The sequence below is a fragment of the Gymnoscopelus microlampas genome, assembly GCF_963454915.1.
Source record: "Gymnoscopelus microlampas genome assembly, chromosome: 3".
Taxonomy (NCBI): Eukaryota; Metazoa; Chordata; class Actinopteri; order Myctophiformes; family Myctophidae; genus Gymnoscopelus; species Gymnoscopelus microlampas.
Genome location: NC_139940.1, coordinates 9,285,542 through 9,298,647, shown reverse-complemented (window position 1 = coordinate 9,298,647; position 13,106 = coordinate 9,285,542). Strand labels below are relative to the sequence as shown.

General features: G+C 42.9%; 1 protein-coding gene across 1 annotated transcript in view; it reads left to right on the top strand.

The window, feature by feature from the left end:
* grin2db (glutamate receptor, ionotropic, N-methyl D-aspartate 2D, b) overlaps positions 1–13,106 on the top strand; it is a gene marked incomplete at both ends in the record, with an annotated part of 161,054 nt that overhangs the window by 103,448 nt on the left and 44,500 nt on the right. Inside the window, one exon of the mRNA XM_084052187.1 lies at positions 3,710–3,827. Within this exon, the coding sequence (XP_083908313.1) occupies positions 3,710–3,827 (118 nt within the window). The remainder of the gene's footprint in view (positions 1–3,709; positions 3,828–13,106) is intronic.

Genomic DNA, 13,106 nt, shown 5'->3' with positions numbered 1-13,106 from the left:
CGATATATAACATTCCCCAAATTATATACAGTAGGCCATTGGTTCTCAAAGTGGGGTCCGGGGACCCCCAGGGGTACTTGAGGGAGTTCCAGGGGGTCCCCAGCTAAATTATAGATAGTAACCAAATGAACCCTTATGGTTCTGTTACACTCTCAGAGTTAAATTAACATTGATTTTACAATATAAATTGGAGTCCAAGAGATATAAATGTCATTACATGGGGTCTGTAGGACCGTAGCCTAATGGATGCATTTCAAACTGGGGGGTCCTTGAAATTAAAACGGTTGAGAATCACTGCTAGATCCGTAAAAAACTTCTCTTATGGGGGTCCCTGGCACATCTTTTCAAATGGGCGTCCGCGGGCGAATAAGTGTCAATTTGGGGGTTCTTGACATGAAAATGTTTGAGAACCACTGCAGTAGGCTACCTCATACATTCCTAATTTGGGACAAAACTTTTACTTAAAAGTAACTGTGAAAATAGCCAATCTACAAGCTGGAAAATTATACACTTTCCAAAAGTATGAAATAGGGCCCAAGCGGTTAAACTTTTCATTTGGCATTTGAATAAAAATAATTACTTTTACCGAGTGATAAAAGTGACAACACGTGTCACGTAGAGACTATTTTTGCATGGATATGAACTCGGGAATGCCTTGTAGCTAGGCAGATACCGGGAATAATCGTTCACTTCCGGATAAAAGCGCCAAAATTGGTACACATACTCCGTGGGTAGTACTGTTTTGATAAAACCCGTTAGCCACCTGAAAATTCAAGATGGCGGCCATTTTTCAAGATGGCCGCCATTGAATATACAGTAATATTACATTTCCCAACAAAATCCCATAGATACAAGCGCCAAAATTGGCAAACATACTCCTTGGGTATTGCTCTTTTGATAAAAACCAAAGATTTTAAGATGGTGGCCATTTTTCAAGATGGCCACCATTGAATATACAGTAATTAGCAGTAATTTCACAATAAAATGTCATAGATATGCACCAAAATTGGCACACACACTCTTTGGGTATTGCTCTTTTGATGAAACCTGTTACCCATGTAAAAATTCAAGATGGCAGCCATTTTTCAAGATGGCCACCATTGTACAGTAGGCTATATACAGTCAAATCACATTTAGAAGTAAAATAGTTTAAAAGCAAGCACCAAAATTGGCTCATATACCATTCTTTTAATAACATATTAGCAGCCACCTAAAAATTCAAGATGGTGGCCCTTTTTCAAGATGGCTGCCATTTAATATACAGTATTGCTACATTTTGCAATAAAATCACATAGATTAGCGCTGAGAGACAAGGGGATCTTGCAAGTGTAGATTACAAGTAGTAATAGCGCCCTGGGATCACCCTTCGTCTAGTCTCTACCCTTCGACCTGTTTGGCTTGGGTAACCCTGCCAGGAGTACAAGACTCCTGCCGACATAGTTCTAGGGGTCATGGACACATGCAAACTGCCCCACCACGTGCTCCTTCAGCGCTGATCGGGTAGGAGGAATGGCTTCATATGGTCTCTGCTTCCGAGCAAACATGTCCAACCTTGCATCATCAACACCTTCAGCTGCGCTTGATCTGTCATACATCATGAGCGAACTCTCTCTCCTCCATCCTGATACTCCTGGACCTGTCTGCAGCGTTCGACACAGTGAACCATCAGATCCTCCTCTCCACCCTTAAGGGGATGGGTGTCTCAGGCTCTGCACTCTCCCTGTTTGCATCCTACCTGACGGGTCGCTCCTACCAGATGATGCTGAGAGGGTCTGTATCAGAACCACACAGACTCACTACTGGGGTTCCCCAAGGCTCGGTTCTGGGTCCTCTTCTTTTCTCTCTCTACACTACAACTCTTGGTGCTGTCATCCACTCCCATGGCTTTTCCTACCACTGCTATGCCGATGACACCCAGCTGATCCTCTCATTCCCCCCCTCTGACACACAAGTGGAGGCACGCATTGCTGCTTGTCTGGCTGACATCTCGGAGTGGATGTCGACGCACCACCTGAAGCTCAACCTGGACAAGACCGAGCTGATGTTCCTCCCGGGGAAGGGCTGTCCGCACCGAGACATGGCCATCACCATTGATAATGCTGTGGTGACGTCAACTCGGACTGCGAAGAGTCTGGGTGTGACCCTGGACGATCAACTGTCGTTCTCGGCAAACATCGCATCAGTGACACGGTCCTGCAGATTCCTCCTCTACAACATCAGGAGGATTCGCCCCTTCCTCACGGAGAAGGCAGCCCAGGTGCTCATCCAGGCTCTTGTCATCTCCCGCCTGGACTACTGCAACTCCCTCCTGGCTGGTGCTCCGGCATCTGCCATCAGACCTCTGGAGCTTGTTCAGAAAGCTGCAGCTCGTCTGGTGTTCAACCGCCCCAAGTTCTCCCACACAACTATCCTTCTCCGTTCTCTACACTGGCTCCCCGTAGCAGCTCGGATCCAGTTTAAAACCCTGGTGCTAGCCTATAGGGCAGTGAAAGGAACAGCTCCTTATTACCTCCAGGCTATGGTCGATGCCTACACCCCTGCCCGACCACTTCGGTCTGCCACCTCGGGGCGACTGATTGCCTCGTCACTCAAGGGTCCTTCTGGTCGATCGACACGGTCACGACTTTTTTCTGTTCTGGCCCCACAGTGGTGGGATGAACTTCCCACTGATGTCAGGACAGCAGAGTCACTGCCCATCTTTCGCCGCAGGCTGAAAACACTACCCTTCCTCTTTGTCTTGTACAAGAAAATGCTACACATAATAGACTTATAACATAGCATGATCCCCTAATTTAGCAGAAGATTAGGATTCCGGGGCTGATATATGGTACAAGGAAGCCAGTGAAGTCAGTCCATGGGTCCAGATTCAGATTCTACATAGTGAAAAATGTATGATTTGACACCAAGATTACTCAAATAGGCCATATTATGGTGATTTTATTCAGAAATGCATTATTAGTGTATATTCAATGGCGGCCACCTTGCAAAATGGCCGCCATCTTGAATTTTTAGGTGGCTGCTAAAATATTATTAAAATAATGGTATATGAGCCAATTTTGGTGCTTGCTTCTAAGCTATTTTACTTCTAAATGTGATTTGACTGTATATACAGTAGCCTACTGTACAATGGTGGCCATCTTGAAAAATGGCCGCCATCTTGAATTTTTACATGGGTAACAGGTGTCATCAAAAGAGCAATACCCAAAGAGTGTGTGTGCCAATTTTGGTGCATATCTATGACATTTTATTGTGAAATTACTGCGAATTACTGTATATTCAATGGTGGCCATCTTGAAAAATGGCCACCATCTTAAAATCTTTGGTTTTTATCAAAAGAGCAATACCCAAGGAGTATGTTTGCCAATTTTGGCGCTTGTATCTATGGGATTTTGTTGGGAAATGTAATATTACTGTATATTCAATGGTGGCCATCTTGAAAAATGGCCGCCATCTTGAATTTTCAGGTGGCTAACGGGTTTTATCAAAACAGTACTACCCAAGGAGTATGTGTACCAATTTTGGCGCTTTTATCCGGAAGTGAACGATTCGCCTGTTTTTCGCCTGTTATCTGCCTAGCTATTGGAGATTGTGACTTGCCCTTTGGCGCTGCCTGGGGCACCAAAAAAAAAGAAAGTTGTTGAAAAGCACTTTAACCAAACTTTAACATTATGCACCCGCTGTGTCTTCTCTTCTCCTTCTCCCTCCCAAGGTGATGACCATAGGCTCAGGGAAGGTTTTTGCCACCACAGGCTACGGTATCGCCCTGCACAAGAACTCTCGCTGGAAACGTCCTTTAGACCTGGCTCTACTGCAGCTGGTGGGAGATGGTGAGCTTAAACTATCCATCATAGTCAGGGTTTCAACCTTTCTCTATGGTGTCGTCCTAAACGCGCACACGCACACCCCACACACACACAGCTGCTAAAGTAGCTATACACACTAAAACTCCTCAGTGGTCCTTTAACCCTGAGAGTGTACAGCTGTAACCCGAACGGACCCGTAAGCCCGTTTGGTTACAGTTGTACACTCTAAGAGTTATAAATGCATAAAATAACCACTGGCAGTTTTACTGTGTACTTTTTAGAGAGTAAGGAAATATAGCCTCGAGGCGGCTTACTGGTGTGGTGGTCTCCGGCACGTTCCAAGGCACATGTTTATGAAGGGAGGAAGAATAAAGAAGAGTGTGCCTGCCTTGGACCCGCCAGAGACCACGGCACCAGTAAGTGGCCCCTGGCAATATATTTTCTATGACTTTTTCTGCACCTCACTGACACAGAGGACATTTTTAACATACTTTTGGCAATTGTTTATTTTTTCCGGTTCAAAGTTGACTTTTAAAGCATTTATGGCAACCCGTAAAAAATGCCAGCTCATTATTTGAGAGTAGCTATGCTATACAATGTTTATTAAATTGGATACAACAACCAGTTGCTGTTGCTAGCTGCTTGTTGGGATTTTATATCTGTCAGTATGTGTACAGTACATTACTCAGAGATGATCTGTTACTATACAATAACAGGTTACTTACATCTAATGAATGATTTTAGTCTATAAATCATTTGGCTTGATTCATGCTGAATCATGCTTGATTCATTTTGAATGGTTGCACAGTGCCTACTTCATCACAAGAAAGACAGTTTTAAACCTGTTGTGCGGAATCTTGAAACAGGATGCCGGTAATCATCTAATTAGGCGGGAAACGGGACCAATCATACTGTGTGTTACATGTGCTCTAAACATAGTGCTTCTTACCATTTATCCCCTGAGGTTGTGCCGGAGCACCGCTGCCAACCGCCCCGAGCATTTCCAGTTCAAAAAAAAAATCAGAATCTTGCATGCAGCTTTTTTGGCGTGTAGCGGGAATACATGTCATCTTGCATTGTTGTTTCCCTGAAGTGACATTTTTTTAAATAACTAGCAGCAGCTGTACACAACGCTAAGTGACAGTAAGAACGGAGTAAGTCCAGTTGTTTTTAAATCATTCACAATAATGATGACACATTATTTGAGCTGTTCCGCACGCCGTGCGCATATTGTATCAACAGTTGTCGTTAGTCATTTTAGAAACGCCAGCACTATCACTTGGAACGAAAAACAGGAGCTTCTCTTCTACCGTGTTTGTTTGCAGTTTTTTGCCAAGCGCGACTGGGAGCACGCCCACGCGTGTGTCAGCACGTCTTTTTTTTGGCTCCCAAGCGGCTCCCAAAGCTGGTGGAAAGTTGGAGAGAGTGGAGACGTTGGCCGGTTCTCAGTAACGGCTGAGCCGAGCGCCTGACGAGCAATGGCAGTGTCAGCAGGGCCACAGCCCATGGGAGGATGTCTTTCCCAGGTGTTTCGCCCTGGCGGACAGGGTTCTGAGGTTAGGTTTAGGTATGATTTCTGTGAGGTTAAGGTTAGGGTTAGGCATAGTGTTTGTCAGGTTAGGGTTAGGTTTAGGCATAGTTTTAGGGAAGTTAAATGTTAGGGTTCAAGTGCCATCAAGGAAAGAGGTAGTCCCCACACCCCACACAGAAATGTCCACTCATTAGTGGTGCTGAATTTCTTTTAGTTCTAAGGACTCCCTGTCTTCAACAGGGAGTCCGGGATCCTTAGGGGGTCCTCAGAGTTACTATAGGGGGTCCACCAAATCTTTGTGTGATGGGATTTTTTCCCCCATTAGCCACTCGAACCCTCTATTTTGAGGAACATAATTAGCCGAAAATAGCCGATCTACAAGCACACAACGCCTCACAGCGCGAGGCGTTGTGAGCTTGTAGATCGGCTATTTTCAGCACAGAGGTTTGGGGTAGGTGTTTCCAAGTATTGATTGGTTTAAGTGGTTAACCGCCTGAAAAATACACATTAACATGAATCCAACACAATGCTACACATTGACAGTACTGTCAAAGCAGTCTATGAAGCTATCTATGAAAAAGTTTAATATGCAACACAATTTTATACAATATGTAGTGGGGGGTCCCTGCTTCATCTCTCTCTCTCAGCTAAGGGGGTCCTTGGGCTGAAAATCGTTGAATGACCCTGTCTTAAGGCATGATGGGTAGGTGTTGCTGTCCAGGGTGCTGAAAGAGGTTCAGTTAATCTGTGGAGTCTGGAAAGTCTTGTTTTCATTGCTTGTTTTTTACCATGATCTTTGAGTCATAAGAACACTCTCAGAGTTACAGACCTGGCTGTAAAGGGTCCATTTGGACCATCTCAAGGAACCCCACTTTGAGAACCACTGGTTTAGATGTTGCATTCACCAGTAATCACAGACATACATTTTAGTCATAGACCGTAAATAAATATATGGACAGTGTCACGCCATTGGTTTCTACAGACCATAAATGAAGCCTCTTTCTATATCCGGTTGATTTCCGGGCCAAAATGCAAACGGAGATTAATGCTATTGGCTGAAACCGCAGCGAGGGCGGGTCTTCACTTGGTAGAACCAGTAGAAACCCTTGAAACATGCCCTACTTAATCATTCATTTTAAAATAAATGGGACCATAATTTACCAAAACGCATATAATGGTGATTGAAAGAAGACTTTAAACTGGCGACTGGAACCATATAGTATTTATGACCAGGGGTGCACATAACCTTTTTGGTCTAGTTCTCAGTGGAGCACCTGGATATGTTACTTGGTGCTCACCAAATAAAGAAATAAATACATTTTCCCACGACACGTCTCACAGGATGGATAAAAGAGGGATACATGGATAACTTGTCTGTGCAATGGTCTGCATGATGCGGGACCCCCCTTCTCGTGAATGATAAGCACTCCCGACATTAATTCCAAACCTCTTGAATGGTGGAATGTCCTCTTCAAATGAACGCATAGGACGTGCATGTTTCGATTTGTGGAAGGCCAACAGAAATACATTACACAGTGCTTGACGTTGTTCTTCATTAATTTTGTCCTGCCACCTGTCAAGAGGGCGACTCCAATCCTGGCCGCTCCTGTTATCAATTGTTTGCACTATGTTGATGTGCTCTTTGCTTTTCTCATGCTTATCAAAAGCTGGGTGACTGAAATCCTTCGTCCCTGCATAAAAGGCGCTGCTTTTATCCGCCAGATTGGGACGTTCACGGCATATTTTGCACCACATCACGGTGCGTTCATCATCGGTGACGTGTGCCTGTAACGCAGCCAGCAGCTTGCTGTGTGAGACTGATTCGAGGCCACACTCACGCATTCATGTGCAGCATGCGTCCCCTCCCCCTCCGCCTCCACCCATGGGTGTGTAGTAGGGGGCGCGTATGGGGCGGATGCGTGCTTCACCGTGAATGTGTGAGTGTGGCTTCAGGAAGTAAATTCCTGTCCCAGCGGTCCCAGCTGTGTTGGTATGCGAGAGCTCCTCCCTTCGTTTGATGTGCCGCGCAGCATGCATTTTGGCGACGCATGCACACTTGCCCACCAGTTATGTGCCCCCCTGTTTATGACAATGTTTATTTAGGTAATAAAATCAAGTGTAAAGTTCGGCCAAAAACCCATCCGCTTCAATAGACCAGCAGGGGTGAAACAGCGGTGAAACGAAGCGAGACTACAGGCCACTTCCTATATAGCCTCAATTTACAAGCCGGATGCTAGCCTCTTGATTTTAGTACATAATAGTCATTCCTCAGTGAGTAGTCTGCAGTAGGCCACATCTAGTGGTTATGTCATGTCAAAGTAGACCCATACAGGCCATCAAAACGTATATATTGACCAATAAAAATGCTTGAAAATGTGGAGAAAATGTTGGGGCGTGAGAGTCCGTTTTCTGTGTATTGCTACTCCTGCAGTTGTTGAGCTGTGACTTTGCAGAGGCTTCGGGTGTGAGTTCAAAAATGGACTCATCAGCTTTGTGAAAGTGTCTAGCAAGATCACTGGCACTTGGCAGACCCATTCTCACTGATGTAATGTCTATGTCGTCTCTGTCGGGTGGAAACCTCATATGTCCAGAACTGTTACTTTTCAGGGATTCGAATGAAAAAAGTAGCAAAAGCAGCGAATCTGCAAGTTTCGCGACGTGAAGTGACGCGTTTTAAGGGCCTTTTGAGGGCGTTAAAGGGCCTTTTGAGGAAGTTAATTTACGAAAAAGAAAAAAACACAAAAAGTTAGTATATGGAGATAAGAGGTTTCTGCCCGACAGTAACAAACAATATAAAAAACAAAACAAAGACCATGGCTTCATAGACGGGGGAAAATCCCTTCAGGCCATACATTGTGACAACCAGAGGCTCAATGTAACACCACTCTGCACTTCTCATTTATCCCAAGTGCTGTAAAGCTGCTCAGCTGGAACAGATAGACTCACACAGCCTATAACTTCCTTCATGCATCTTCTATATTTCTGTCAGTGGTGGAAAAGGTACTCAGAAGTAAAAGTTGCAATACTACAATATAAAAACTGTGTTACAAGTAAATGTCCTGTATTCAAGGTGTTGTTTGAGTGTGTGGAATATGATACACATATAAGGACTTATAGAGGCCAATTTGAACACACACACACACACACACACACACACACACACACACACACACACACACACACACACAGAGACATGAGGCTGATATTGAGTGGTCTACAGCACATTCCAGAGAACACTAGATGTCCAGTTCAAAGGAGGCTTCCCAGAGGGCATCTGACCTTAGCTGACCTCTAGCATCTTGGGGTGTTGTTCTTCTGCACAATGGACACACACACACACACACACACACACACACACACACACACACACACACACACACACACACACACACACACACAAACACAAACAAGAGATGTAGCACACACACCTAGCTCCGTGCACATCCAATGTATGCAAGTACATACACACACATGTGAAGTCTGCCTATAAATACTGTGGGGACAAAGAAACCGTCCCTTCTTGCCTTGCCCTTCTTCTTCTTGCTCTGTTCTGTTCCGGCCACACCATGTAGCAGCAAGGCTGACATGTGCTCCTGTGCTCTGTACTCTATTTTTGTCACGTAATATACTACAAGTGAAAGTAAAAAAATAACAGTAATGGCATCAAAATATACTTACGATACCAAAGTAAAGGTACTAAAATGTTTAGAAATTTGTGAAAGCATCGCGATGTGAGCTTGTAGATGGCCTATTTTCGAATAGCCGAAGTATAAAATATAGGGCTTAAGTGGTTAATGTATGTCTTGTAATAATCTCTGAACTAAAAAAGTACAATGTTTGCCTCTGAGATGTAGTGGAGTAGAAGCAGGGGCGAAGCCATGGGTAATAGAAAGCTGGCCCACCCAATCGATTTAGCAAAAAAAAAAGAAATTGGAAATATTTATAAAATGTATTCTTTTTCTATAATTATTTTTTAATGAAAAATCGAAATGAAAAAAAAAAAAAAAGAATGAAATAACATAACCCGAACCTAACCCAAATTTTTGCGCGCACGGGTCGTGGACGCACGCGCATGCCACGCGCCACTGAGTAGAAGTATTAAGTGTCAGTGTAAAGTATAAAAGCACAGGTCTCAAAATTGTACTTTAATAAAGTATGTGAGTAAACGTACGTTACTTGCACCACTGCCGTCCATGGTGTTGTATCGTAGGCTCGTGTTGTGTTGTTGTTGTGTCCTGCTGTACAGCAAAAAATCTATTTTTTTCTAGGGGACAATAAACCCTTGAACTCCAAGTTGGAGAGGGGAAGGGAGGGAGGCGGGCAGTGGGTGGGAGGGAGGGAGGGAGAAGACAAATACCTGGGACAATAACCCATTCAAACCGGGAAAGCATCTGTGTCATTTTAAGATTTCTTTGGCTATTCAAAAATAGCAGATCTACGAGCTCATAGCGCGGCACCGAGCTTGTAGATATGCTATTTTTGAGGGGAAAAAATCGTAACAATTTTGTGAAAATCTTTGAATATATATTTTCATTTTTAACTCAAATCTTTTTTTCTGGGGGTCCCTGGAACGAAATATTTTGAGATGTGATTGGGGGGGTTCGAGGCCAAATATATCCTTTTGGGCGTCCTTGACATGAAAAATAGTTTGGCAACATATGTTGTTTAGAAGACATTTGTAGAATCCCCAGAAGCAAAGATTTGACTTCAAAAAGTTCGCTTTAAAAAAAAAACATATATTCAAAGATTTGACTTCAAAAAGTTTGCTTTAAAAAAACATATATTCAAAGATTTGACTTCAAAAAGTTTGCTTTAAAAAAACATATATTCAAAGATTTGACTTCAAAAAGTTTGCTTTAAAAAAACATATATTCAAAGATTTGCACACATTTTCATGATATAAAAAAAAAAAAAAAAAGCAGATCTACAAGCTCAAAGTAGATCTGCTATTTTTGAATAGCCCAAAGTATAAAGTAATGGTTATAGCTAAAAAAAAAACTAAAAACGACACATAATGCGATCCCGGATTGAATGGGATAAAGGAGCAATAACGGAGGGAAGGGCAGGGAACGGTTTTTAAAAAAAATGACAGGAAGATGAAAGAGTGAGCGAGGAGGGTGCAGAGCGGAGGATAAAGATGCAGGGGGCTGATGACAACAAGAGGGCGCCGGCCGGGGAGGAGATGGAGCGAGAGGCGAGGAGAAGGGCAGGAAGAGGGGATGAATATATACCGAGGGACGGAGCGATGCATGGGGGCCCGGGAGGAGGTTTTGATTGAGACGGCCGGGAATAATGGAAAGACGGAATGGAAGGGAAGCGGGGAAGCGGGGTATAGGGGTGATGGCTCCGCAAAAGAGCTTTTGTAGGTCTGGTGGCTTTATTGGCTGGCTGGAGGAGAGAGGAAGCGGGCAGACACAGAGGTTGATGTACAATGCGGGGCGCTCGCCATCAGTGCAGGTGATGATGAGTCCCTTGACCTGTACTGTATGTGTATTAGTATACCGCCAGTGTTGGAAACGGTACTCACATTTTTTACTTAAGTAAAAGTATCAATACTGCGAAGTAGAAATACTCTGTTACAAGTAAAAGTCCGGAATTCAACAGTATTGGTATCAAAATGTACTTAAAGTACCAAAAGTAGAAAGCACTCATTATGCAGAATGTCCCATTTCACCAGTTTTCAAATGTATGCGATCTTTTGAAAATAGCAGATCTATCGCGACGCATTGTGAGCTTGTAGATCGGCTATTTTCAAACTAAAAGTACCCCAAAATGGTACTTACAGTACTTGAGTAAATACTTAGTTACTTTCCACCACTCTAAACTGCAACCACTGCAACCACTTTATAGACACTTCTTTTTGCAAATGCTGCAAACAAAGAATAGTCCAACTCCGTTTCAGCCCAATGTAAATATTAATAGGGGTGTATATAAAGATCACCTGTAACTCAACCGACTCTGTTCTATTTGGTTTTGTGTGATTTTTGCAATCGTGCATTTCTTCATGCATGGGAGGTGAAAATGAGTTAAAAGCCATTGTTTAGACGTTCCTATATTGTAGCTTAGCTTGAAAAGTGACAATTTCTGTACTTGCATGACACAAGTGTTTCTTAAAGTTGCAGCACACTCCCTGCCGTTTGGTGGAGGATACAATTATGTCATCGCAGAGCAAAATAATATATGCTTTGTCTTGCTGAAGTTCATTTCAGCAGTTCTTTCAGCTCCACGATTCTCTTAACTAGCTAAACATCAGCACAGGGACATGGTGTGTGAGTGGGCAAAAAACACAAGGTGCGCTCGTGATTTATATTGTTTTATTTCCTGCAATATGCCGGCAACGTACCGTGGACAACTTTGAACAAAGTTCAGCTGAGATGGTTAGGATGTACAGTACATACTGTACCAAGTGACCATATTTTCAAAAACCCAAACCGATTGAATCCAAACCGAACGGATTTAAGTGATTATCAGTGGTGTACTTTACTTTTGAGGTATTTTTTACATTACTGGAGTATTTCCACTTTTACTTCTACTCCACTACATCTCAGAGGCAATTTGTTTACTTTGTTTTACTCCACTAAAATTATTGGAAAACTTTAGTTACTATTTACTTTGTAGATTTTGATTATTATTACAAAACAAACATTAACCACTACAGCCCTATATACATTTCGACCATCTGAATCTATCCGATCCATCCATCCGATTTATCCATCCATCCGATGGATCTATCCGATCTACAAGCTCACAATGCGTCACATTGTGAGCTTGTAGATCTTCTATTTTCGAAAGATTTGCATACATTTTATACATTTGAAAACTTGTGAAATGGGACATTCTGCATAATGAGTACTTTATACTTTTGGTTCAAGGTTCAAGGTTGTACTTTATTGTTACATCTCATGTACAGGTAAATAAGAGTAAAACTTATTTTGGTTCGGCTTCCTTCAGACAATGCAGCAGCATAAGTAATAACAATAGAATAAAGAAAAAATGTAAAAACATTTAAAGAAAGAGTGTAAAAAAGAGCAAAAAGAATGAAAAGAGCATCATCAAATCAAATCAAATGTACATGTGCATAAAAATAAAGAAAAAACAGCATTTTTCTTCAGTGACTGTCACCTAACTTTGTGTAAACAACTTCACAGTATATTCTATATACTGTACATGCAGATAAATACAGCGGGTGCAGCAGGTGCAGTTCAGGCATAGTAGTGCAAAAAAGGGATGGATGGTTGGGCGGGGGGGGGGCAGCTTAGCACTTCCCTTTGCCTTGGTTCGTTCTGGTTCTTGTCAGATCGTTCATGTACTTGATAGTACGTGGAAAGAAGCTTTTTTGCAGTCTGTTGCTAGTAGCTTTGAGACTGCGTAGGCGTTTTCCATGCGGCAACATCTCGAACAGTCTGTGGTTGGGATGGCTTCGATCTTTGATGATTCCTTGTGCTTTGCTGACACAGCGTTCGTCGTACAGGGCTTGGATGGGGGGGATATCACATCGGCTGATGCGTTCGGCTGTCCGCACAACCCACTGAGCATTTTTTGGGCTATTAGACGTCTAAAATACGTCTAAGGGGTAGGCTAAAACGGGGTTATAATTGGTCTACTGGTGAAAGTTTTTTTGCGGTCTAGGCTTAGCCTAGACGTTGATTAGCTGTTTTTTAAGCGTCTATTTATAGACCGTCTATATTATAGACGTTGAAATGACGTCTATAATATAGACGGTCTATAATATAGACGGTCTATAAATAGACGCTTAAAAAACAGCTAATCAA